General features: G+C 42.6%; 1 protein-coding gene across 1 annotated transcript in view; it reads left to right on the top strand.

Annotated features, from left to right (window-relative positions):
- Nucleotides 1–25486, top strand: part of LOC142312442 (uncharacterized) — a 208219-nt gene that overhangs the window by 10704 nt on the left and 172029 nt on the right. Inside the window, 1 exon segment of the mRNA XM_075351384.1 lies at nucleotides 703–1455. Within this exon segment, the coding sequence (XP_075207499.1) occupies nucleotides 703–1455 (753 nt within the window).

Genomic DNA, 25486 nt, shown 5'->3' with positions numbered 1-25486 from the left:
TAGGACGACACAATGACCGCAACATTTAGGAAATTGTGTGTTGTTCTCTAATATTGATCTCCAGTGTATAGTTAATAAATAGCACTTACTGTATTCTACTTTAGTTTAAATGACTATCTTGACTCCAGAGGCAGTCTCTGGAAATTGGCATGAAATGGACGTTGGAGTGAGAAAATTACAAATCTGCCATTTTACTGCCCTACACACAGTGCCCAGTTTGAGCTCTAGGAAACACACACCGTAAATGTTTGTGGGTCTTCTCTGTGGTAATGCCCAATATGTGGATACAAACAGTGTTTGGGCCACTGCAACGCTGAGAAGCATCGATGACATTTCGCTTTGGAATTTTTTTGGATTGGATTATGAAGCCATTTCTCTTTTCAAGAGTTTTTCAGCTATGACCAGTGTGGAAACATCCTATTTTCACACTGACAGAGTAGACGTTTTTTGCTATAATTTTAGCCAGAAAACATTATTTAGTGGATTATTATTCAAATATTTGAGATGCAAAATGAACAAAGAGGGTTGAACATCTTATTCTAGTGGTACTTGCTCAGAGGTCTACTGTTAAATTGTGAATGTTTTTGTTTCAAGTAATTATAATTCTAGATTTATATATTACTTGCAATTTCTTTAGCTATTTTAGAAATTATATCCTAACATTTTTATATATTCTTTAAAAATAATTTTTATTCTTGGCAGATGACTGCACCAGGAGATCAGAGGCACAACTGACATCTTCTTCATTTTTTAAATCAGATGACCTTGATATCACACAAGATATAACTAAAGTGAATGCAACTATTCCAGATATACCATCATCTCTTCACAGCAAAGATCTATTATCTGATTCTTTTAAACAGGATCTACCTTCTGTTTTATCACAGACTATAAAGAAAAATATAAGTCACAAATCAGGCATTCAAAATAGAAGTGCTCTTACAGCAAAAAAGCCATTTTCAACTTTAGAATCTAAAAAAATACATAAACAAATTCACACAGGGGAGAAAAGATTTTCTTCTGAGTCTGTTAGTTACCAGAAACCTCACACAGGGAAGAAGTCATTTTCATGTTCAGAATGTGGGAAATGTTTTGCACATGAATCACAGTTTGTTATACATCAGAGAATTCACACAGGGGAGAAGCCATTTTCATGTACAGAATGTGGGAAATGTTTTGCACAGAAATCACATTTTGTTATACATCAAAGAACTCACACAGGGGAGAAGCCATATTCATGTTCAGAATGTGGGAAATGTTTTGCACATACATCAGTACTTGTTAAGCATCAAAGAATTCACACTGGAGAGAAGCCCTTTTTTTGTTCAGAATGTGGGAAATGTTTTAACCAAAAATCACAACTTATTAGACATCAGAAAACTCATACAGGGGAGAAGCCTTTTTCATGTTCAGAATGTGGAAAATGTTTTACACGTAAATTACAACTTATTACACATCAGAAAACTCACACAGGGAAGAAGCCTTTTTCATGTTCAGAATGTGGTAAATGTTTTGCACACAAATCAGATTATGTTACACATCAAAGAACTCACACAGGGAAGAAGCCATATTCATGTTCAGACTGTGGGAAATGTTTTTCATGTACATCACTACTTGTTCAGCATCAAAGAATTCACACTGGAGAGAAGCCCTTTTTTTGTTCAGAATGTGGGAAATGTTTTAAACAAAAATCACATCTTGTTACACATAAGAGAACTCACACAGGGGAGAAGCCTTTTTCATGTTCAGAATGTGGAAAATGTTTTGGCGATAAATCAACTCTTTTTAAACACCAAATAATTCACACAGGAGAGAAGTCATTTTCATGTTGAATGTGGGAAATGTTTTACACACAAATGCAGTCTTTTTGAACATCACAAAATTCACACTGGTAGAAGCCATTGTCATACCTAGACGTTTTTCTTGAAAATTGTAATTTCTTGACCACTAAGAAAAATTCAAAAACCATATACAAGTGCATCTCAATAAATTAAAATATCATCAAAAAGTTAATTTCTTTCAGTAATTAAATACAAAAAGGATTGATTGCTCTCAGTGAAACAAAATTATAATCTTGTTGTTCTGATACGTTTTAATGGCTAACTGTTGTGAATACGTTTTCCAGTTTGAGGCTCCCTCTTGTGGTCAGTGCTGGCGGTGCAGTTGATTTGTGGAATGAAAGTCACACACCTGCAGAGGACTGGCAATCAGGGTCAGATTGGGACTATATAACTGAGTAGTTTTCTCTTGTTACTTGCCGGTGCTCAATTGTCTCCTGTGTGTTAAGGACATTCTGTAACCAGCCCTGGTCACTACCAGAACTCCTCTCAGATAAGTGGTCTTTGTACCTCTGCTGTTTGTTTTCCACTTTTTTGTTGTTTTCTTTTCTGCTTTGATACTAATGCTTGATTCCTATTTTGTCTGTGTGGATTTCTTGGTCGAATGGGATCATTCCCTGCTGGGAGTGTCTGTATACTTAGCTCCATGATTCCGCAAGGTATTGTGTTTGTCATGCCTGGTATTAATTCAGTCCCTCATCTGTCTTAGTGTTTTTTTTGGATCCCAGTAACATCTGAGTGCTGGTACAGTGGGGGGAGGTTATGTGACGTCAGGATTTTTCCATATCATTGCTGGTATTTATTAGGGTTTTTACGGTTGCAAACAGTGCTCCTTCCTATCCTTTCTTATAAAGATAGTATTAGCTTTCTTATATCTGTGAGAATATTTAGTTCTCCGGCTGTGTCGAAACGACTAGGTCATCGTAGGCTCGTCCCACGTCTACTTCTAGTTGTGTGTCAGGATTAGGTCTGCAATCCGTTAAGGTTTCAGCAACTCTGTTACTATTTGGGATTCCGCATTTTTTTGATCCTCCTCGGTCCCTTAATCATAACAGCTAACTAAAATAATGTAAATTATATTACAAAGCAATAAAAAGTCCAACCAGAAAAAAATCCGGCACCACTCACATGCATGTAATCAGTGATGGAAAGACATGCCCACAGACTCTTCAGGACTACAGGTGCTATACTCCAGGCAGTAGTAAAGTTCAAATTCCAAAGAGACGAAAAATAGGAGCAGCACTCACCGATCTTGTGAATAAAAGTTTTTTTCTTTATATATATAAATTCATCTTAAAAGCATAAATACAGGGAGTAGCTGGAACATAACAGACTATGGCTGTTTCCTGTGCCTGAACACACTTCAAGGAAGGCCCTCTTTGGAATTTGATGTTACAAGGCAAGCTTTCCAGATTTATCAGGTCCCTTCATTAGGCATGGTATAAAGGGTGCTTTACACGCTGCGACATTGCTAGCGATCTCGTTAGCAATTTGACACGCCAGATCACAGATGCGATCTGCCGAGATCGCACATAGGTCGTTTTTATAGAGCCGGTCACATGTGCGATCTCGGAAGATCGCATCTGCAATCTGGCGTGTCACATCGCTAACGAGATCGCTAGCGATGTCGCAGCGTGTAAAGCACCCTTAACAAAATATCTGAAGAAACTCAAATATATTCACAAACAGAGCAGAGGCATGGTATAATAAAATGACATTTAAATAAACAAACACTGAGCTTAGATAGTGAATCCTTAATTATCTTTGATTAGTGGTGTGACAGTTTTATTGTCCCAATATCCATGTAGGATCAGAGGCCTGGTGCCCTAGTAGTCTCTGAAGCAGACTCCTCAGATTTTGTAGTGAGTCATAAATCCTCTTGACAGATTTAGTCTTGAGTGGACAGAATCAAACATTGTAATGAATTTGTATTCCCACACCCTTTGATGATTCTGTGATCTGAAGTTGCATTTTATTATGACAACTTTCATGTGGTTTATGTTGTGTCCTGAAGCAAAGAAATGTTTGGCCACAGGTAAATGGGTTATTACATTTAATCCATACACCTCTGCCTGGATTGTGGCCTCTCCACTCTTCCTCCAGACTCTGGGTCCTTGATTTCCAAATGAAATGCAAAATTTACTTTCATCTGAAAACAACACCTTGGACCACTTAGCCATAGTCTAGTTCTTTTTCTCCTTGGCCCAAGTAAGACGCTTATGGCATTGTCTATTGGTCATGAGTGGCTTGACACAAGGAATCTGACACTTGTAGTCCATATCCTGAATATGTCTGTGTGTGGTGGCTCTTGAAGCACTGACTCCAATAGCAGTCCACTCCTTGTGAATCTTCCCCAAATTTTTGAATGGCCTTTTCTTAACAATCCTATCAATGTTGCGGTTATCCCAGATGCTTATGCACATTTTTTTTACCACACCTTTTCCTTCTACTCAACTTTCCATTAATATGCTTGGATACAGCACTCACAGAATAGCCAGCTTCTTTAGCAATGACCTTTTGTGGCTTACCCTCCTTGTGGAGTGTGTCAATGACTGCCTTCTGAATATCTGACAAGACAGCAATCTTATCCATGATTGTGTAGCCTACTGAACCAATCTAAAGGACCATTGTAAACACTTAGGAAGCCTTTGCAGGTGCTCTGTGGTTATTATTCTAATTTTCTGAGATAATGATTGTTTTGGTTTTCATTGGCTGTAAGCCATAATCATCCACATTAACAGATATAAACACCTGAAATAGATCACTCTGTGTGTAATGACTCTATATAATATGTGTGTTGCCTTTTTTGTATTGAATTACTGAAATAAATTAACTTTATTATGATATTCTAATTTATTGAGATGCACCTGTATTTGACAAACTGAACAAGAAAACACAAAAGAAACAGTCAAACTAAAGGCAAGAAAAGAAACAAAGGGAAAGCACGTTAGAAGTTACATTAGAATTACAATATATGCAGTTACTAATATATGTCTGTTTTCTAAAAATCAAATAAAAAGCAATATTCCATGTGCATAGAACATTACAGTGTTATACACTGAGGAGCAAAAGGGTAAAAATGTTTTAACCTTTTACTTTCAGGCTCCATATCCCCCCATCTGCTATTTTATTGAACATGAGACTACCATCATTTTATAAACAATCATCTCGGCTATCTAATACATACAATTTACTTGTAACTATTTAGCATTTGATTAGTTATGCAGATTCTTGTCATGTCACTGCATATTATGGTTTTGCTCCTAAAAATCAAAATTTTTAATCAATTGTTAGCATTTTGTAAATCCACTTCTGGTTCTCAACACTGCGTGAATCCTTCTCTTCATGTTCTGGATCAGATTCAAGTATGTCTCGACCGAAATCTGATTCCAGGTCTCTTCTACATGGTCCCAATGTTTGTGCATACTTGTCTATTCTTTTGGGTATGTATACAGCATTTTCTTTAACTCTACCCACAAGTATTGGGTTGCGGACTGAAAACTGTGGGGGCCAATCCAGCACCTCTACTTTATTATCATTGAACCATTTCTTCGCTAATCTCGAAGAATGCTTCAGGTCGTCTGTCTGCAACACTGACGTCCTTTTCATACCCAGAGTACTCCAGTGTATGACGTAACGTGTAGGATACTCAGATATAGCTCAACATTGAGATCACCATTGATCCCCATCAAGTGTGCACTGCCTTTGGCTGTGAAACAACTCCATATCATCAGGTTTCTTCTACTGAACTTGATAGTTTCCTCAATTTCTCCATCTCTTACCCTCTGTTTCCCTTTTTTCTTCCAAACTTATTTGCACCTATCAGAGCATAGTCTATTGACGATACTTGCATGGACGCCAGTGATCTCACTATTATAAAGCATACGAGCCACCTCCATTGCAGTGTTTGTCATGCCAGAACTGATAGATCTTGTGATGAGTTGACTTCGATATTTTTGCTGGACGTCCACCTCTTGGCTTTTGCAGTTTGGCAATTTTCTCTGCCGACAGACCGCTTTCCATGAACTGGAGGATGCTGTTTCTCTTTTCTTTGGATATCTTCATGGCTACTCCTCAATTCAAACCAGTGACCTTTCTCTTGGGAATCAACCTAACACACTGAGCTATTAGGGAATATGAGAACAGGTTGTAATACATAGTAGTAGTACACAGTAGTACACAGGAAAAAAGATTTTTTTAAAACACCAATAGCAAAACAGTAACAATACATTGACCTGACAAGAATATGCATATCTAATCATATGATATATTGTTGTAAGTCAGATTTATGTATGAGATAGCTGAGATGATTATCTATAAAATGATGGTAGTCTCATTCTCATACATGTAGTGGGTGAGGAGATATGGAGCCTGAAAGTCACACGTTAAAAACATTATTACCCTTTTACTCATCAGTGTAAATTTATATATTCACTATATGGCCAAGAGTATTGCACCCTCCTCCCAAAATACACAACATCCCTCCTCCCTCTTCTTCCTCACTCCCAATCTCAGCGATCTGCCATTCATTACAGTTACTTTCAGCGCACAATGTCCATGTCTGAGCAATGTCTGTAACTTCTCTATACTACAATAATAAACATGCTCATATTACACATTACTATTTCCATCTACCATCCATTCCTTCATTGTGGGAACATCTTGTGTGATAAAGTTTTAAAATTATTTTCCATGCTAAGATTAAAATCCTAATGATATCTTCTCTATAAAGCATAATACTGACAAACATGTGATACAGGGCGGCACGGTGGCTCAGTGGTGACAGACTCCTTGCAGATATTGACACCAAGGGCAACATCTGCAAGGAGTTTGTATGTTCTCCCAGTGATTGCGTATTTCCTCCAGATTCTCTGGTTTCCTCCCATACTCCAAAGACATAAATATAGGGAATTTAGATTGTGATTGCATTTTATATGATTTAAAATACTTTTTAAAATCCAAATTTAGTTTTCAGTGCACAACAAAACTAATGGGAAGTATCTTTTTTCAATTAGATAATTCTAGTATTTTTGTTTGTTAGAGAAATGACAATAAAATACCCCTCCCTTTCCACCATTTCCCAATCCATAATGCTAGGGTAAGATTATCTAGACAGAGACATCATGTACAGAAATATTAGGGCTACAGCAACATCACATATGTTGTACAGAAGAATAGCGCTGTCTCCATAGCTCTTTATACAGTGACTTATAGATGAGACAAGCTCCTCATATTTCGGCAGTTTCTATGTTACTCAGATGCTTTTTATATGAATAAGATCAGTGAGTCTCATTATACTGAGTAGAGAAGCTCCAGGGACAAAGACCCCGCCTCGTACTGACACGCTGGAAGCCCGAAGTCTCCAGGCCCGGGGCCCAGATTCTCTCATTTTTGGCTCCATCGTTTCCTTTAGAATAAACCCCCTTCTCATACCGTCCTGTAGTAATGGGTGGCATGGTGGCTCAGCGGTTAGCACTGCAGTCTTGTGGTGGCTCAGCGGTTAGCACTGCAATCTTGTGGTGGCTCAGTGGTTAGCACTGCAGTCTTGTGGTGGCTCAGCGGTTAGCACTGCAATCTTGTGGTGGCTCAGTGGTTAGCACTGCAATCTTGCAGCGCTGGGGTCCTGGGTTCAAATCCCACCAAGGACAACATCTGCAAGGAGTTTGTATGTTCTCCCCGTGCTTGCGTGGGTTTCCACTGGGTTCTCCGGTTTCCTCCCACACTCCAAAGACATACAGATAGGGACTCTAGATTGTGAGCCCCGATGGGGACAGTGTTGCCAATTATGTAAAGCGCTGTGGAATTAATAGCGCTATATAAATGAATACAATTATTTATTATTATTACTTTGTTAATCACGTTTTGTCGGAGTCGTCTGAATCCATCTAAATGTTATCAATTTATGTGTAAGAAACAATAATCGTCCTACCGCAGTTTTCCCGCGTGTGTCCAGTGTCAGTTCTTCTATATTCCCTTATGTAAAACCTTGGTGTCTCCGACCAGACCTGCAGATTAGGATTTACAATCGTAATAACTTTACTCCAAAAAAGTATTTATACTCCGCAGCCTGTGTATAAGATCCGCAGCTTCCGCTCAGCACTTCCCACCTTTGTCCTCTGTACGTATGCCGACCTTGTGGAGGAACAGAGGGTCCTATATCCCCTATGGATAATTTATACAGTGGGATGCAAAAGTTTGGACACTCCTGGTCAAAATTACAGCTTTATTGTGAACAGTAAAACAAGATGAAGATGAAAAGGCATAAAGTTAAAGATGACACATTTCCTTTGTATTATAGGCAAAAAAAATATATATATATGAATTTGTGATTTACATTTTATAATTAACAAAACAGGACAATGGATGGATACAAAAGCTTTGGCACCCTGCATGTTTAGTACCTAGACGAAAAAACTGACGGCGTTCCCAACATACAGTCTGAACAAGCGCAAAACTGAATATGCCCTATAATAACAAAAAGACAGTTGCACTCTGAAATGCTAAAGCATGAAAGCCATGAATGTAAGTATATAGACATGCATTACTGCGATAGGAAATCTAGGAAAATTTGAGATATTTAACATACAAAAATGGTAATTTCTATATCTGCCCAGTAGCCACGTCAAGGCATATCCCATATACTGGGTCATACACTAACGCCTCCCTCAGGGTTAAAAACTTTGTGTATGATCAAGTAGGACCCCGCTACTAGAGAATAACATCACCTGTGGCTAATGGGACAAGGGTGCACAGTCAGAGGACATGACTTCAGAATCTAGACAAAAAAACTGACGGCACTCCCAACATACAGTCTAGTTAGTACCTAAATCAACCAAAAAAAAAAAAAGTCCCAAAATGAAGGAATCAAGCGGTTCATGCTAAAATTTATATATACTTAATTAAATAAACACATTTTTAGGTAAAAAACAGATATAATGCTCCTGAGAGGGACCCAAATAATTACCCAGATGTTTACACAAAAATACTTAAAAAATGGGGGGATACAGGGAAAAAATTGGTACAAAAATTCTTAGAATAAATATAATAAATACCTCACATAAATATATACATACTTTACTAATCAAAAGATTATCTAAATAATTACTTATGTGAAGTTACTCAAAAATGACTAAATAAAATGCACTGTAAACATATTTTGCTGCCAAAAACATCTGGGTAATTATTTGGCTCCCTCTCAGGAGCATTTTATCTGTTTTTTACCTAAAAAAATGTAATTAATAAAGTATATATAATTTTTAGCATGAACCGCTTTCTTGTTTCCTTCATTTTGGGACTTTTTTTTTTGCTTGATTTATCATTGATTTCAGTGACATGCATATACATGTCATATGCATATACAGTGTGTCCACCGCCATTAACTTGAGAACGGCGGCAGCTATAGGCATAGAAGTGGTGTCTAGGTATAGTAAAGTAGCCATGCGCTACGCAATGAAACCACCTATAGCGCCACCTGGTGGAAAACAACGGAGTTAGCATTTTTATCTCGAAAACGGAACGAGATAGAGAAAAAAAGTGAATTACAAAGTTGTAGGGCATCATCAATTCAATACGAATCGACACCTTGCATACAGAAATGCTATAATTAGAATGTGTAAAACTCACAAGCCTGCGGACGTGAAGCGATACCTCATGGAGACCTTCCTACAAGTCATTGGGTGTGTTGGCTGTGTGGAGTGGCCTCCATGCTCACCTGACCTGACCCCATTGGACTTCTTTCTGTGAGGTGTCATCAAACAGCAGGTGTATGCGACCCCCTCCACCAATATTGCAGGACCTACGACGACATACCACAGATGCTTGTGCAAACGTGTCACCTACCATATTACACAACGTGCAGGAAGATACAGTGTGATGTCCAGAATCCAGATGAGCATTGCAGCTGACGGTGGCCACTTTGAGCATCAAAGTTAAATGAGCGCCATATGCGTGACCAGCATTCAATGTTTTGGGGGGGGAAGTCATGGGTTTCATATCATAGCATTTCTGTATGCAAGGTGTGGATTCCTATTGAATTGATGATGCCCTACAACTTTGTAATTCACTTTTTTTCTCTATCTCATTCCGTTTTCGAAATAAAAATGCTAACTCTATTGTTTTCCACCAGGTGGCGCTATAGGTGGTTTCATTGCGTAGCGCATGGCTACTTTACTATACCTAGACACCACTTCTATGCCTATAGCTGCCGCCGTTCTCAAGTTAATGGCGGTGGACAGGATATGGGTGGACACACTGTATATGAACGGACAGGTCTTCTAGGCCGACCGGCGTGAATACTTGTGGCTGCAGGGGACGATACTTTGTGGCAGCGGGTATCCGTGTAGGCAGCCGGGGTAACGGCTCGCAGCAGCGGCAGCAGGTTGGGATACAGCAGCAGTACACTGTAATGCAAACAGGTATAAGCAACAGAACTAGCACAATAAGACAGTGGCAGCAGCACAGTGCTGGGGAACCGGACTACAGAAATGAATCTAAAGCCCACTTTACACGTTGCAATTAGTTGTACAATCGCATTTGCGATGTGACACGCCCAGGTTGCATACGGGATCTTATGAGATTTCACGTTGGTCGTTCATTTGCTGTCACACGTGCGTTAGTAGTCTATGTTAAATTGGTCAATTTTGTGTGCGATCCTTTAGATCATGTGTTCTGTGACGTATGCATTGAGCACCTTTTTTTTTTTTTTTTTGACTTGCCAAGCGTGTGTAATGTGTAGGGATGCGTTTTTACTATGTCATCTGCCATTCAGCTCTGCTACATGGCCGCTGACAGCAGACACAGACAGCCATGTAGCAGAGCTGAATGGCAGATGACAGCAGCCACAGACAGCCATGTAGCAGAGCTGAATGGCAGATGACAGCAGACACAGACAGAGCCGCACTGTCAGAATGAACTCGGGTGAACTTCACCCGACTTCATTGTCATACTGCGGCTCTGTCTGTGTCGTGCCCTGATTAGCGGTCACCAGTGAAAGACTCACTGGTGACCGTTAATCTCCTAAGTTACTGAAGTTAGCAGCCCTCTCTCATACTCACCAATCCCCGATCCCCGGCGCTGCACGGCATTCACACTGCTCCGGCGGCTTTTACTGTTTTGAAAAAGCCGGCCGCCCATTAAACAATTTCGTATTCCCTGCTTTCCCCGCCCACCGGCGCCTATGATTGGTTACAGTGAGACACGCCCCCACTCTGAGTGACAGGTGTCACACTGCACCCAATCACAGCAGCCGGTGGGCGTGTCTATACTGTGTAGTGAAATAAATAATTAAATAATTAAAAAAAACGGCATGCGGTTCCCCCCAATTTTAAAACCAGCCAGATAAAGCCATACGGCTGAAGGCTGGTATTCTCAGGATGGGGAGCTCCACGTTATGGGGAGCCCCCCAGCCTAACAATATCAGCCAACAGCCGCCCAGAATTGCCGCATACATTATATGCGACAGTTCTGGGACTGTACCCGGCTCTTCCCAATTTGCCCTGGTGCGTTGGCAAATCGGGGTAATAAGGAGTTATTGGCAGCCCATAGCTGCCAATAAGTCCTAGATTAATCATGTCAGGCGTCTATGAGACACCTTCCATGATTAATCTGTAAATTACAGTAAATAAACACACACACCCGAAAAAATCCTTTATTAGAAATAAAAAACACAAACATATACCCTGGTTCACCACTTTAATCAGCCCCAAAAAGCCCTCCATGTCCGGCGTAATCCAGGATGCTCCAGCGTCGCTTCCAGCGCTGCTGCATGGAGGTGACCGGAGCTGCAGAAGACACCGCCGCTCCGGTCACCTCCACGCAGGTAATGAACACAGCCGCGCGATCAGCTGCTGTCACTGAGGTTACCCGCTGTCACTGGATCCAGCGGTGGCCGCGGGTAACCTCAGTGACAGCTCAGCTGATCGCGCTACTCACCTCAGTTGCTGCGTGGAGGTGATAGGAGCGGCGGTGAGTAGCGCGATCAGCGCGATCAGCTGAGCTGTTATTGGCAGCTATGGGCTGCCATTAACTCCTTATTACCCCGATTTGCCAACGCACCAGGGCAAATCGGGAAGAGCCGGGTACAGTCCCAGAACTGTCGCATATAATGTATGCGGCAATTCTGGGCGGCTGTTGGCTGATATTGTTAGGCTGGGGGGCTCCCCATAACGTGGAGCTCCCCATCCTGAGAATACCAGCCTTCAGCCGTATGGCTTTATCTGGCTGGTTTTAAAATTGGGGGGAACCGCATGCCGTTTTTTTAAATTATTTAATTATTTATTTCACTACACAGTATAGACACGCCCACCGGCTGCTGTGATTGGGTGCAGTGTGACACCTGTCACTCAGCGTGGGGGCGTGTCTCACTGTAACCAATCATAGGCGCCGGTGGGCGGGGAAAGCAGGGAATACGAGATTGTTTAATGGGCGGCCGGCTTTTTCAAAACAGTAAAAGCCGCCGGAGCAGTGTGAACGCCGTGCAGCGCCGGGGATCGGGGATCGGTGAGTATATGAGAGAGGGGGATAGACTGACATGGACAGAGAGTGAGGGATAGAGATAGTGACCGTCTGACAGAGATTAGTGAATGACAGACATTGTGAGGCGCTTCAGAACGCAGCTTTTCAGCTGCGCTCTGAAGCGGACCTTTTTTAAGCTGCGGTGCAGAGCGCACACCTGCGCACATAGCATCAGACACCAAAATCGTATGAGGGATGTCACACGTTACAATTGACTAGGTTCGTGCAACAAAACGCTCAATTCTAGAGAATGATACGATGTGTTTGCGATCAACGGTTTTGCGTTCAATCCTGATCGCAAGTAGATGTCACACGCAGATACCTCACAAACGATGCCGGATGTGCGTCACAACTTGACCCCAACGACGGATTGTGAGATATATTGAAGCGTGTAAAGTGGGCTTAACTCAAACTCATTGCCCAGGCAACTCTCAAAGGGCAGAGTTGCCTTAAATGCCTGCAGCCTCCCAGCTCACCTGGGAAGCACTTCCGGGTTATGAGGACGCTGGCTCTGTAAGAAAAGAGGGTATGGCTGCGGGTGCACCCTACAGGCAGAGGCCTGGAGCCTATCAGGAGTGGTGAGGTTGCAGCATGGGACAGGTGAGGGAACTGACGTCCTCACTGGTGGAGGGGGGCAGGAGAGTGGGAGGACGCCGGACATCATGGGCTTTACAGCTGTCTTCCAAATATCCAACAATGATGGATAAAATTGTGACAACTCTGAATTTCTCTTCCCCTTACATCTATTGATTAGTTTTCTATTGATCTATTCTCCCCTTTATCAGTGACTACCATTTATTTATATCCTTTATCAAGTAAAATAATAATTGCAGATAGTGAAAGTCATTCTTCTGTTACCCAAATCTTTGCTGAACATTACACAATGCACATATTACATTCCTCTAAATAATGGGGACAATCTAGTTATACCTTTATCAATCCATTCTGTGACATTCCCAAAGTGCTCACAATTCCTGTTCTTCCAGATCAGAGCACAACATAAGTAATAATCTATACTAAAATGGTTTTATTTCTGTCCAACACTGATCACACATTTTCCCACTCCACATTTGTCCCCCGTTTGTCCCAGGAGTCCCACTTCTAGGGGAGAGCGATTGCCGCCTTTCTCTGCACCATGATAGACATTTGTCTCATAGCGCAATGTCGGGCAAATATCTTCTTTCACAAAAGTAAATCTTAAAGAAAATCTCTCACAATAACTATTGCACGGACGCTGCAAAATCTACAGATCTGGAATCTTAAGACTGTAATCCTGATAATTTAAAGAGACAATGGTCATTCTAATACATTATTCAGAGAATTTCAGAATCAGAAAATGAAGAGGAGGAAGGAGAACCAATAAGAAGGATATGAGAAGATCTCCAATACGGAACAAGAAAAAATGTACTTGACTATGAATGAATTTATGGATAATGTGTCATGAGTGTTCCCCGCTCTGAGGAGACTTCTGGTAAGTCCGGGATCAGAAGGTCACAGCACCTTATTGTTCACAGGTCTACAACTTGATTTGAGTGAATCTATTTTCTTTTAGTGATGTAGGGGTTAAGGAGTCCTTCCTATCTGGATATCTTTTGTAGCCTTAATCTCAGGGGCATCTCTTTTGTGACCACTCCCCTTCATTATAAAAAGTCACGTGTCTTACCATCTGATGCAGGTTATAGATTCTCATTCCATGCTGACCTCTTTGGAAGGAGCCTGTCTATGGAAGAAGCTGAGGAGTTGTGACAATTGCAGCTGTGGTGTTTAGCTGCATTGAGCGTGAAGTTTTTTTCCTTCTTGTGTCTATTTTCCCTCTCTCGGTCTCCTTTACCTTGTGCTGTATTATTGCATTGGTGAGACTCCTGCTCTTGCTGGCCTTCTCACTACCAAGGGAGTGTTCAGGGTGAGCGAGGGCCTAGGCACGTGATAAGAGGGGGAAGGACCCATATAGGGACATTAGGGAGCGTAGGGTACAGACTCAGGTAAGTTGCAGGAGGTGTCACCTGTTACGTCTCCCTATCATTAGGGCTTTCATTTTTTTATCATTCCCGTTGTTACCCTTGTGTTATGCTACACGTTAAGCTTCTCTACACTCTGGCGTGACATAATGCTTTAATGTTTTGGTTTTGACAATCACTCTTTTGACACCCACTGGCCTTTCTCCCCCGCACTCCCCCTTCCAGGACAGCAGACAGGGCGGGTAAACAGAGCAGGATGGAGCCACAAAGGCCCACTCTCAATGCACAAGTCACTAAAAGTCCAGTGCATTTCTCCAACTTTAATTACAGATATTTCAGCACCCATCTTTCTACATCAGGTATAATAATACAGCATCCTAGTGCCAGTATCTCTGCCTTTACTTCTTATAGCAAAGTCCTGCTGGTTGGTTCTCTTTAAAATTCCTTTCTCAGAAGCTTTTATTATGAGGATTTAGTTTTACAGTGGGTACAGAAAGTTTTCAGACCCCTTTAAATTTTTCACTATTTGTTTCATTGAAGCCATTTGGTAAATTCAAGAAAGTTCTTTTTTTCTCATTAATGTACACTCTGCTCCCCATCCCCCATCTTGACAGAAAAAAATCCAGAAATGTATAAATTTCTGCAAATTTAAAAAAACAAACCAAAAACCTGAAATATCACATGGTCATAAGTATTCAGCCCCATTGCTCAATATTGAGTAGAAGCACCCTTTTGAGCTAGTACAGCCATGAGTCTTCTTGGGAATGATGCAACAAGTTTTTTACACCTGAATTTGGGGATTCCTTGCAGATCCTCTCCAGTTCAGTCAGGTTGGATAGTGAACGTTGGTGGACAGCCATTTTCAGGTCTCTCCAGAGATGCTCAATTGGGTTTAGGTCAGGGCTCTGGCTGGGAAAGTCAAGAATGGTCACAGAGTTATTCTGAAGCCACTCCTTTGTTATTTTAGCTATATGCTTAGGATCATTGTCTTGTTGGAAGGTGAACTTTTGGTCAAGTCTGAGGTCAAGAGCCCTATGGAAGAGGTTTTATTCCAGGATATCTCTGTACATTTTCATGGTGCAATGTCTGAACTACCATCTCCGTGCTGCCACATCTGAGCTACCACCTCTGTGCCTGCCATATTTGAGCTACCACCTCTGTGCCTGCCACATCTGAGCTACCACGTCTGTGCTAGCACATCTGAGCTACCACCTCTGTGCCGCCAAATCTGAGTTACCACATTTGTGCTGCCACATCCATACACATCATCACCAGACATTGAGAGAGTTATCCAGTCCGTAAAAGGTGACCTCCACTTGTCCTGGCAGTCATGCATTTAGGCCCCCTGGGGCTGCGCCTGACAGTCCCAGTATATTTTCCTTACAGGTTAGCTCCTCCAGAGGAATCCAGTTTACGGCCCAGTGGGTCCACTCCCAGCCACCCGCCGCCCCTCAGCGACCATAACAGTCATCCCTGTTTTGGATGACTATTCCATCCCCCTTGTCGCTGCTGATAGAGTCACTATATCTGAATCATTGCATAATGATTTTAGGGCAACCGTTGCTTTTTTATTTAGATTACTTTGGGAAGAAGGGAGTGTAATATTTCTGATTTTATTGAACTCTTCAAGCACCAAGTAGAGGAAAGTGTTCAAAGAATGACCTTGGCTTTCAAGGAATACAAGCTTGATTTTGGAAAAACCAGCACTATGTAGTCCTGTGTCATATAGCAATTATAAAATCCACAAAGACTCAACAAGACCCCATATTCAACTTGAATGCACAAGAATGCAGAAAAGGACAGACATATGACCAGTAGAGATAAGAGCAGTAGTTGAACTGACAACTAACAGAGAAATTAAAATCCTTTGTTTCTCCTTATAGAAAATATGAATTGAGGTTTTATGAACTGCAGCAATATAATAGATAGGAAACTCATTTTTTCAAATTTGTATTAAAGTGGAGAACGCAAAGCATTGTTTCACATCATTGAGTGACAGCCTGGGTCCCGTCCAATGGATATCATTCAGATAAGTGAAAATATCTATGCAATGTCTCCTATCTATGAACAGATAAAATCGTGATAGGAAAGATGACGGTAATATCTCCTGCCTGAGACATCCAGGGGAAACGATATCGTAAAAGTTGGGAATCTCATAATTTGCTAAGACTTAGACACATCCTATAGTTATATGGAATCTAGTCCTGTTATGAGTCACCAGAGGGGAGGTATGTGGGTGTAACTTGTGTTAATAAAAAAATAATGAGAATTATGATCCTCGTTCAGTGAAAGGAACATTGCCCATGTAGGATTGCTCTACATTCCATTGGAATCCTTCCCTCCAAAAATCTGAAGCCATTTCTGTAACCCAGGTTCAGTAATTTTCTTTCGTTATTCCCTTTTATTTTATGTATTTGTATATGCTGTATTGTTTTTTCCCCTTTATAATATCTGTTGTATATTTTTATAAACACTGCATACTTTTCAGATTACATACAGTGGGTATGGAAAGTATTCAGACCCCTTTAAATTTTTCACTCTTTGTTTCATTGCAGCCAATGATAAATTCAAAACAGTTCTTTTTTTTCCTCATTGATGTATACTCTGCACCCCATCTTGACAGAAAAAAAACAGAAATGTTTGCAAATTTATTAAACAATAAAAGCTGAAATATCACATGGTCATAAGTATTCAGCCCCTTTGCTCAATATTGAGTAGAAGTACCATTTTGAGCTAGTACAGCCATGAGTCTTCTTGGGAATGATGCAACAACTTTTTCACACCTGGATTTGGGGATCCACTGCCATTCTTCCTTGCAGATCCTCTCTAGTTCCGTCAGGTTGGATGGCGAACGTTGGTGGACAGCCATTTTAAGGTCTCTCCAGAGATGCTTAATTGGGTTTAGGTCAGGGCTCTGGCTGGGCTTGTCAAGAATGGTCACAGAGTTGTTCTGAAGCATCTCCTTTGTTATTTTAGCTGTATGCTTAGGGTCATTGTCTTGTTGGAAGGTGAACCTTTGGCCAAGTCTGAGGTCCAGAGCACTCTGGAAGACGTTTTCTTCTAGGATATCTCTGTACTTGGCCGCATTCATCTTTCCTTCAATTGCAACCAGTCATCCAGTCCCTACAGCTGAAAAACACCCCATAGCATGATGCTGTCACCATTATGTCTCACTGTGGCTATTGTATTGGGCAGGTGATGAGCAGTGCCTGGTTTTCTCCACACATACCGCTTAGAATTATCACCAAAAAGTTCTACCTTCGTCTCATCAGACCAGAAAATCATATTTCTCATAGTCTGGGAGTCCTTCATGTGTTTTTTTCCAAACTCATTGCGTGCTTTCATATGTCTTTCACTGAGGAGAGGGGTCCGTCGGGCCTCTCTGCCATAAAGGCTTGGCTGGTGGACGTCTGCAGCGATAGTTGCCTTTGTGGAACTTTCTCTCATCTCCCTTTGCATCTCTGGAGCTCAGCCACCATGATCTTGGAGTTCTTCTTTACCTCTCTCACCAAGACTCTTCTCCCACGATTGCTCAGTTTGTCTGGACAACCAGGTCTAGAAAGAGTCCTGGTAGTCCCAAACGTCTTCAGTTTAAGGATTATGGAGGCCACTGTGCTCTTAGGAACATTGAATATTGCAGAAATTATTTTGTAACCTTGGCCAGAGCTGTGCTTTACCACAATTCTGTCTCTGAGCTCCTTGTCAGTCTGACATGCACTGTGAGGTCTTATATAGACAGGTGTGTGCCTTTCCAAATGAAGTCCTATCAGTTTAAGGGTAAGTTCACACAGTGCGTTTTTCGCAGCGTTTTTGCGCGTTTTTCGGGTGCGTTTTTGGCCTCAAAACTGCATGACTTTGCTTCCCCAGCAAAGTCTATGAGTTTTCATTTTTGCTGTCCGCACACAACTTTTTTTTTAAGCTGCGTTTTTGAGCTTAAAAAAAAAATGGACATGTCAATTCTTTCCTGCGTTTTTAATGCATTGGAAAAACGCATAAAAACGCAGAGATAAAAAACACAGCAAAACGCAGCCAAAAACGCACCAAATCGCGGTAAAAACGCATGCATTTTTGCCATGTTTTTCTGCCGCGGGTGAGTTTTTGTGCGTTTTTAGCGGCCAAAAATGCACAAAAACGCAGTGTCAAAAAAACGCAGCGTGTGCACATAGCCAGCTGGACTCAAATGAAGAAGAACCTTCTCAAGGAGGATCATAAGGAAATGGACAGCATGTGACTTAAATATGAGTGTCTGAGCAAAGGGTCTGAATACTTATGACCATGTGATTTCATTTTTTCTTGTTTAAAAATTTTTGAAAAATTCCTACATATCTGTTTTTTTCTGTCAAGATGGGGTGCAGAGTGTACATTAATGAGAAAAAAAATAACTTTTTTGAATTTACCAAATGGCTGCAATGAAACAAAAAGTACATCAAGATCAGCTAGTGTTTGATCATTTCATCTTAATTCAGAAGCAAGGACGCAGAAATGAACTGCATACTGACCCACAGTCAGAACTCCTTAACACAAATGCAGAAGAGAGGACTCAGCCGTGATGACCAGAGCCGGTTCCTTCAAAACTCTCCGGAAGGACTACAGAAATTTCCACAAGTCAGTAGTAATTGGGTCATTTCTTTCCCACAGGGAACAAACCCAGGCAAGAGCCTCTCCACCGAGGTGCGACATCAGAAACGCCACTCTGGACTGGTCTGAAGAAATCGATTGACCCAACAGCTTAAAGTGTAGGATGCACTGGTTGATGAAACCTCGGCATTGCTTGGGATACAGCAACATACTGCCAGTATAGCACTGCCTTTACTTCATATAGCAAAGTCATGTTGGCTGGGGTCCTGGGTTCAAATCCCACCAAGGACAACATCTGCAAGGAGTTTGTATGTTCTCCCCGTGTTTACGTGGGTTTCCTCCGGGTACTCTGGTTTCCTCCCACACTCGAAAGACATACTGATAGGGACTCTACATTGTGAGCCCCAATGGGGACAGTGTTGCCAATGTATGTAAAGCGCTGTGGAAATAATAGCGCTATATAAATGAATAAAATTATTATTATTATTCTCTTTAAGATTCCTTTCTCAAAAACTTTTGTCATGAAGAGAACAAATTTTGTTTTACTTATAGAAAAAGGATCCATAGTTGTTATCCCTTAGTGTATGAGGTTGGAGAGAATATTCTGAGCTTCCTTATATAGTCATCCCTGCTTTGTCAGTTAATAGTTCCTATATCTGAATCATTGTATAATGATTTTAGGGCGACCTTTTCTTTTTTATTTAGGTTATTTTGGGTATATGGGAATGTAAATGTGATGCTACTACCAGGGAGAGCCGGTACTCAGGCAGTATGTAGTGCTTCTAAGTGAAGTTAGGCAGAAGTCCACTAGAGGTCACTAGCATCCATTGAGGGATGCAATAGAATAGTTGATCAAGCCGAAAGTGAGTCCCGGGAAGTAATGTAGATACCGTGTTTCCCCGAAAGTAGGACCCCCCCGAAAGTAAGGCAGGGTGGGGGTTTCGGGGGGGTCCGCCAATGTAGGGCACCCCCCGATTGTAAGGCAGGGTAGCGGGGGGGCCGGGGAATGTAAGGCCGCCTATTTGTGGTGGTCGCGGCGTAATGTAAGGCCGCATATGGGTGGGGGTCCCTGGGGAAAGTACAGGAACTTACCGCTGCCGCTGTTCCCTCGCTCCATCCAGGCCTTCTCCAGTCTCGTGCCACCCGTGGTCCGCCTCCGGTGAATGGCCCCCGCAAGGCTCCCTGCTGGCCATCAGCTCGAGCTGTGATTGGCCAGTCAGCCGGACTCGCAGCTGATTGGCCCTCAGCTCGAGCTGCGATTGGCCAGTCAGCCGGCTCGCAGCTGATTGGCCCTCAGCTCGAGCTGCGATTGGCCAGTCAGCCGGCTCGCAGCTGATTGGCCCTCAGCTCGAGCTGCGATTGGCCAGTCAGCCGGCTCGCAGCTGATTGGCCGAAATCAGCCGCGACGTCACCGCCTGCAGGCTCGCTCCGATTTCGGTAAGTTCCGAAACTCTGTGTGTGTGTGTGTGTGTGTGTACGGTATGTGTATGGTATGTGTATGGGTGCCGTATGGGGCTGTATGTGTCAGTGTGTGTGTACGGTACCGGTACGATATGTGTGTGGGTGCCGTGTGGGGCTGTACCGGTACCGTATGTGTCAGTGTGTGTGGTGGCAGAGTGGGGGGCAGAACCACTGTATGGGGAGGCTGCAGGGGGGAGGATGGGGTGGATGCCGGATCTCAAACAATGGGGAGGCTGCAGGGGGGAGGAAGGGGTGGATGCCGGATCTCAAACAATGGGGAGGCTGCAGGGGGGAGGAAGGGGTGGATGCCGGATCTCAAACAATGGGGAGGCTGCAGGGGGGAGGAAGGGGTGGATGCCGGATCTCAAACAATGGGGAGGCTGCAGGGGGGAGGAAGGGGTGGATGCCGGATCTCAAACAATGGGGAGGCTGCAGGGGGGAGGATTGTCATTTTTTTTCCAATGTAAGGCCTCCCCCGAAAGTAAGGCAGGGTAGGACTTTTGGGGGTAAAATTAATGTAAGACAGGGCCTTACTTTCGGGGAAACACGGTATAGAGGGATAAGCGGAACCGGAGTCAAGGGAGAGCTGAGGGTCAGAAAGCCAGGAGGTATCGTCAGGAGCTGGAGGGGAGCAGAGCCGTAATTAGAGAGCAAGCCAGGGTCATAAACCAAGAGGACAAGTTAGTATAGTGGAGGGACTGGAGACGGGATAACAAAGCAGAGAGCGGGTTAGGGAGACAGGGAGGTAAGACAAGACAGGAAGGATGGAGGTCAGGGAAAGGAGTACTAGGCAGTGGGCAGGATCAGAACAGACTCACAGGAACCAGAAGCACACACTGCAGAGCAGGAACTATTCACTGTCGTACCAAGATAAACAGTTGCAAGATAAGGCAGCGTGACCCCAGAAACAAGGCACGACAGAATAGTCTCCTCCCATCGGACCTAACCCGGTAGAATGCAGACAACAGGAAAACAAACACATTCAATGCCTCTCCACAAGCAGAGTCATATGGGAATCATGACAGTAAAATTTCTGATTTTATTGAACTCTTCAAGCACCAAGTCCAGAAAAGTGTCCAAAAAATGACCCTGGCATTAAAGGGGATTAAAGCTCGATTTTGGAAAAACATTAATACGTAGTTCTGTATAATATAGAAATTATAAAATCCATAAAGACTCAACAAGACCCCTATGAAGCTAACCCCCTCCTTTGGAAACAAGTAACTAAAAAGAATCCTCTAGCAGATGTTAGGCCCATCTCAACTTGAATGCACAAGAATGCAGAAAAGGACAGATTTATAACCAGTAGAAATAAGAGCAGCAGTTAAACAGAAAAATAGCAGATAAATTCAAATCTTTTGTTTCCCCTTATAGAAAATAAGTAAGGTTTTATGAACTGCGTTGATATCAAGAGAGAAAATTCATATTTTCAAATTTGTGATAATAAAGTGGAGAATGAAAAGCATCGTTCTGCATCAGTGGGTGAAGGCCGGTATCCTGCCAAATGGATATGGGCCACATAGATGAAAATATCTATGAAATGTCTCCCATCTATGAACAGATAAAATCGTTATAGGAAAGATGACGTAATATCTCCCGCCTGGGACCTCCAGGTGCAAAAATGTTGTAAAAATTGTGACTCTCATAATTTTCTAAGACTTAGACACATACTATAGATATGTTAATTCCATCCCTGTTATGAGTTACCAGAGGGAAAGTATTTGGGTGTAACTTGTGTTAATAAAAAGCTAATGTTAATTATGATCCTCATTGAAAGAAAGGAACATTGCTGTGTAGGATTATTCTACGTTCCATTGAAGTCCTTCCCTCCAGAAATCAGAAGTCATTTCTGTGTCCCAGGTTCAGTAATTTCCCTTTTGTTAATCTTTTTTAATTAATGCAATTGTATATACTGTATTTTTTTGTTTCCCTTTGTAATATCTTTTTGTATATTTTTATAAACCCTGCCTACTTTTCAGATTAAATTTATAACAATTAATAGCGTATGGCTTTGGGATGTGATTTATAGATTAAGAGGAACAAAGCTACCTGTAACGTGTGTCCTATCGACCTGTATAAGCAGAGACCCTGATTCTAGGGATGTGTCATTTACTTGGCTGCTTGCTGAAGTTTTGATAAAAATCAGTTTTATCTGCTTAAGATCTACCAGTTCTCGAAATACTGCTCTGTGAATAACCTCACCCACACCACTGATTGGCAGCTGTGTACAATGAGCATAGACAGAAAGCTGCCAATCAGGTGAGAGCAGGGTTATACACAGCTTATGGAGATGGAGGATACATGGCTGCAGGTTTATTAGTTCTCTAGTGATAATCCTTCAACGATAATACTGTGATTTTTTATCAAAACTACAGCAAGCAGCCCAGTAAACGACACATCATTGGAATCAGAGTCCCTGTCTGTCACGGGTGACAGACAATCCTTTGGTGTCCAACTATAGAAAGCCACAGCGTCTGGCTGTGCAAAATGGTCCATGACTTTCTATTTTTGCTGCTGTCAGTATTCAGGGTACTAGGTATCTCCTCTGATGGATTTTCATCCTTTTCCCTTTAGAACCCAGCAGAGCTCCCATTCCCTTCAGCTGTTAATCATCTGTAATTCCCCTTGGGTTTAAATACTCTATTTTTCCCCTGGACTTGTGCTGGTGATATTCAGTTCCTTCACAAGCTCTGAATGCAAGCAGGCGGCTTGCATGCATTAGTAGGATTGTTACTGTTCTTTACTGAACTTCTTACTGAGTCGTTTAGAGATGAGTTCTTTGTTGTTTTCCCTTGTTTATTATCCCTGTGTGTCCTTTAGCACCTGGTGGGGTTATCGAAGAGCTCATCCCAATTTCTCCCTATGTAGGGTCCAGATCAGGCTCAGCCTAGAATCAGATATCCATCTCGGTGCATAGGTGCAGAATCTAGAGCGGTGAGGGAAGCCAGGGCTCAGCAGTAGGCACTATCTCCCCCTTTCCTAGACATAGGGTTTCCCTTTCGCCGTTCACTTGGTACTTCCCCGTACCTAGTGTGACACTGTCTTAATGTTATTCTGATTTTTAATTAAGTGGTAAACACAGAATGACAGAATCCATTAAATTCACAACCCCAGCATAGGTATCATAAATATTACTTACTCTTCACGAAGAGATCGAGTCCTTTTAGTTCTGGTCTCTTCTACACCCATAATATAAACTGTAATAAAGGTTTGTGGGCAGAGATTAGAGAACCTGAGTAGTAAAGTTTGATGTTGGTATCAAATACAGACTTTATAAAAAAAAAAAAAAAATCAGTGTTAGAATTCGGAGATCGGGTTCATTACGTATCCTAACCACTCGATCTAGCATCGGTGTGCTCGGGTACACGCGGTGCTCAGCACAGTGCAAGCTGCTTGTAGTGTTTGAATGGGGAGGGTTAAAACCATCATTATAGGATGTATTGTGTACAAGAAAAAACCCTGCCTTCCCTCTCCCGGAAATGCTCTGTTTAGGGCTAGTTGCATGCGGGCGGAGACCCGAACTGAACAATCAGTGACTTCCAATGGGGGTCAGGACAAGTCCGGTTCCCAAACTGAGCTTTATCTAAAGTCCGGCTGAAAAAGCCGAACCCGAACTTCAACGGGTCCACTCGATCTCTATTTGTGGGTAGCCCCATCAAAAAAAAAAAAATAATCCCTTGGATATCAGACAGATAAAATCCTTTCTTTATTTTATTACAACAATTATCCTGTGTAAAGGGATAGTTTTTATAACATAAAGGGCCCAATTTATTCGGGAGCCACTCCTGATTCATGAAGTGATGCATGCCTCTCCATGAATCTGGAGCGTTTGACGAGTGGCATGTGCCTCCTTGTGCCATGCTAGAAATATTACTCCCTTCAGGGACTGGAGTGAGATTTCTGGCATAGGGAACACCACAGCTCGTCATGAATTAAAGAAGTTGTCATGTCACGCCCCCGTCCCACCCAAACTCTGCCAATTTTGTAGTCAAAATGCCAAAAGCCACCAAATGCTGACACAACGTTGCAAATTTTTGAGACTTTTCAGATCTTTTGTGACAATTTTTTGGGCATAAAATCTTTGATGGGGGCGTGGCCTGGCAATGGCTCTGAACAGACGTGACCACTGAATCCTCCGCTGCTCCCGGGGGGATTTTGGCATGGAGAGATAAAGTCCCACAGCTTAAATTAATCACCAGTACATCTAAAGTCCCCTGCAGCCACCTGAGACCGGTTCCAGCGTAATCTGAGCAGTCACACTGGAGAAAACAAGCAGATCTAGCCGGAGGGAGTGCTTACCTGCAGGCCCCAAGATGGCTCCTGGAGTCCTGTGCTGTGCCTCTTCCTGAAGCTTTCTGCACGGAGAGACCCTGGGACACCTTCTCCCTGGAAGCCTTGGTTCCTGCGGCAGCTACTTAACTGTGGAGGAGGGAGCTTCAGAGTCCGGGTGTAAATAGAGGTGTTCCGGATCTGCGTCCACAGAGGTGCGGTGCCTTCTCCTGCAGGAGGGCAGATACAGGCAGCAGCGTGCAAGAGACCCTGGCTTGCTGGAGTTGCCTGAATGCTGAGGCCTGCAGCTACACAGGACAGCAGCTCTCACGTGATACAGGGGAGCTGACAGCTAAAGTGGTAAGCCAAACGAATGGACACATCCTGGAATCCAGAGGCCTGGATGAGTGGGCACAGTGAGCTGTGACAGATCAGGATCTGTTTGTCTTTGTCAAATATGCACAGTTTGTAAAGACGGAGGCACTTAAGATAAGTTGATTAGTTGACACTGTGATTGCTGGATTCATAGCAGGCCCTGACTTTCACATTGTAATCTTCCTGTGCAGCAAGCTGGGAGGGTGTGAGTTCAATCTCAATAGCCTTAAGGCCCCTTTACACACTGAGACGTTCAGCGATCCCACCAGCGATCCCAACCTGATAGGGATCGCTGGTAAGTTGCTAGGAGGTTGCTGGTGAGAGGTCACACAGTCAGACGCTCCAGCGATCCCACCAGCAACCTGACCTGGCAGGGATCGCTGGAGCATCGTTATACGGGTTGCTGGTGAGCTGTCACCAGTGACCAGCTCCCAGCCAGCAGCGACGCACTGAACCGATGCTGCGCTTGGTAACTAAGGTAAATATCAGGTAACC

The sequence above is a fragment of the Anomaloglossus baeobatrachus genome, chromosome 5 (assembly GCF_048569485.1).
Source record: "Anomaloglossus baeobatrachus isolate aAnoBae1 chromosome 5, aAnoBae1.hap1, whole genome shotgun sequence".
Classification (NCBI taxonomy): domain Eukaryota; kingdom Metazoa; phylum Chordata; class Amphibia; order Anura; family Aromobatidae; genus Anomaloglossus; species Anomaloglossus baeobatrachus.
The sequence above is the reverse complement of the archived record's forward strand: the minus strand, read 5'-3'. Positions and strand labels throughout refer to the sequence as shown.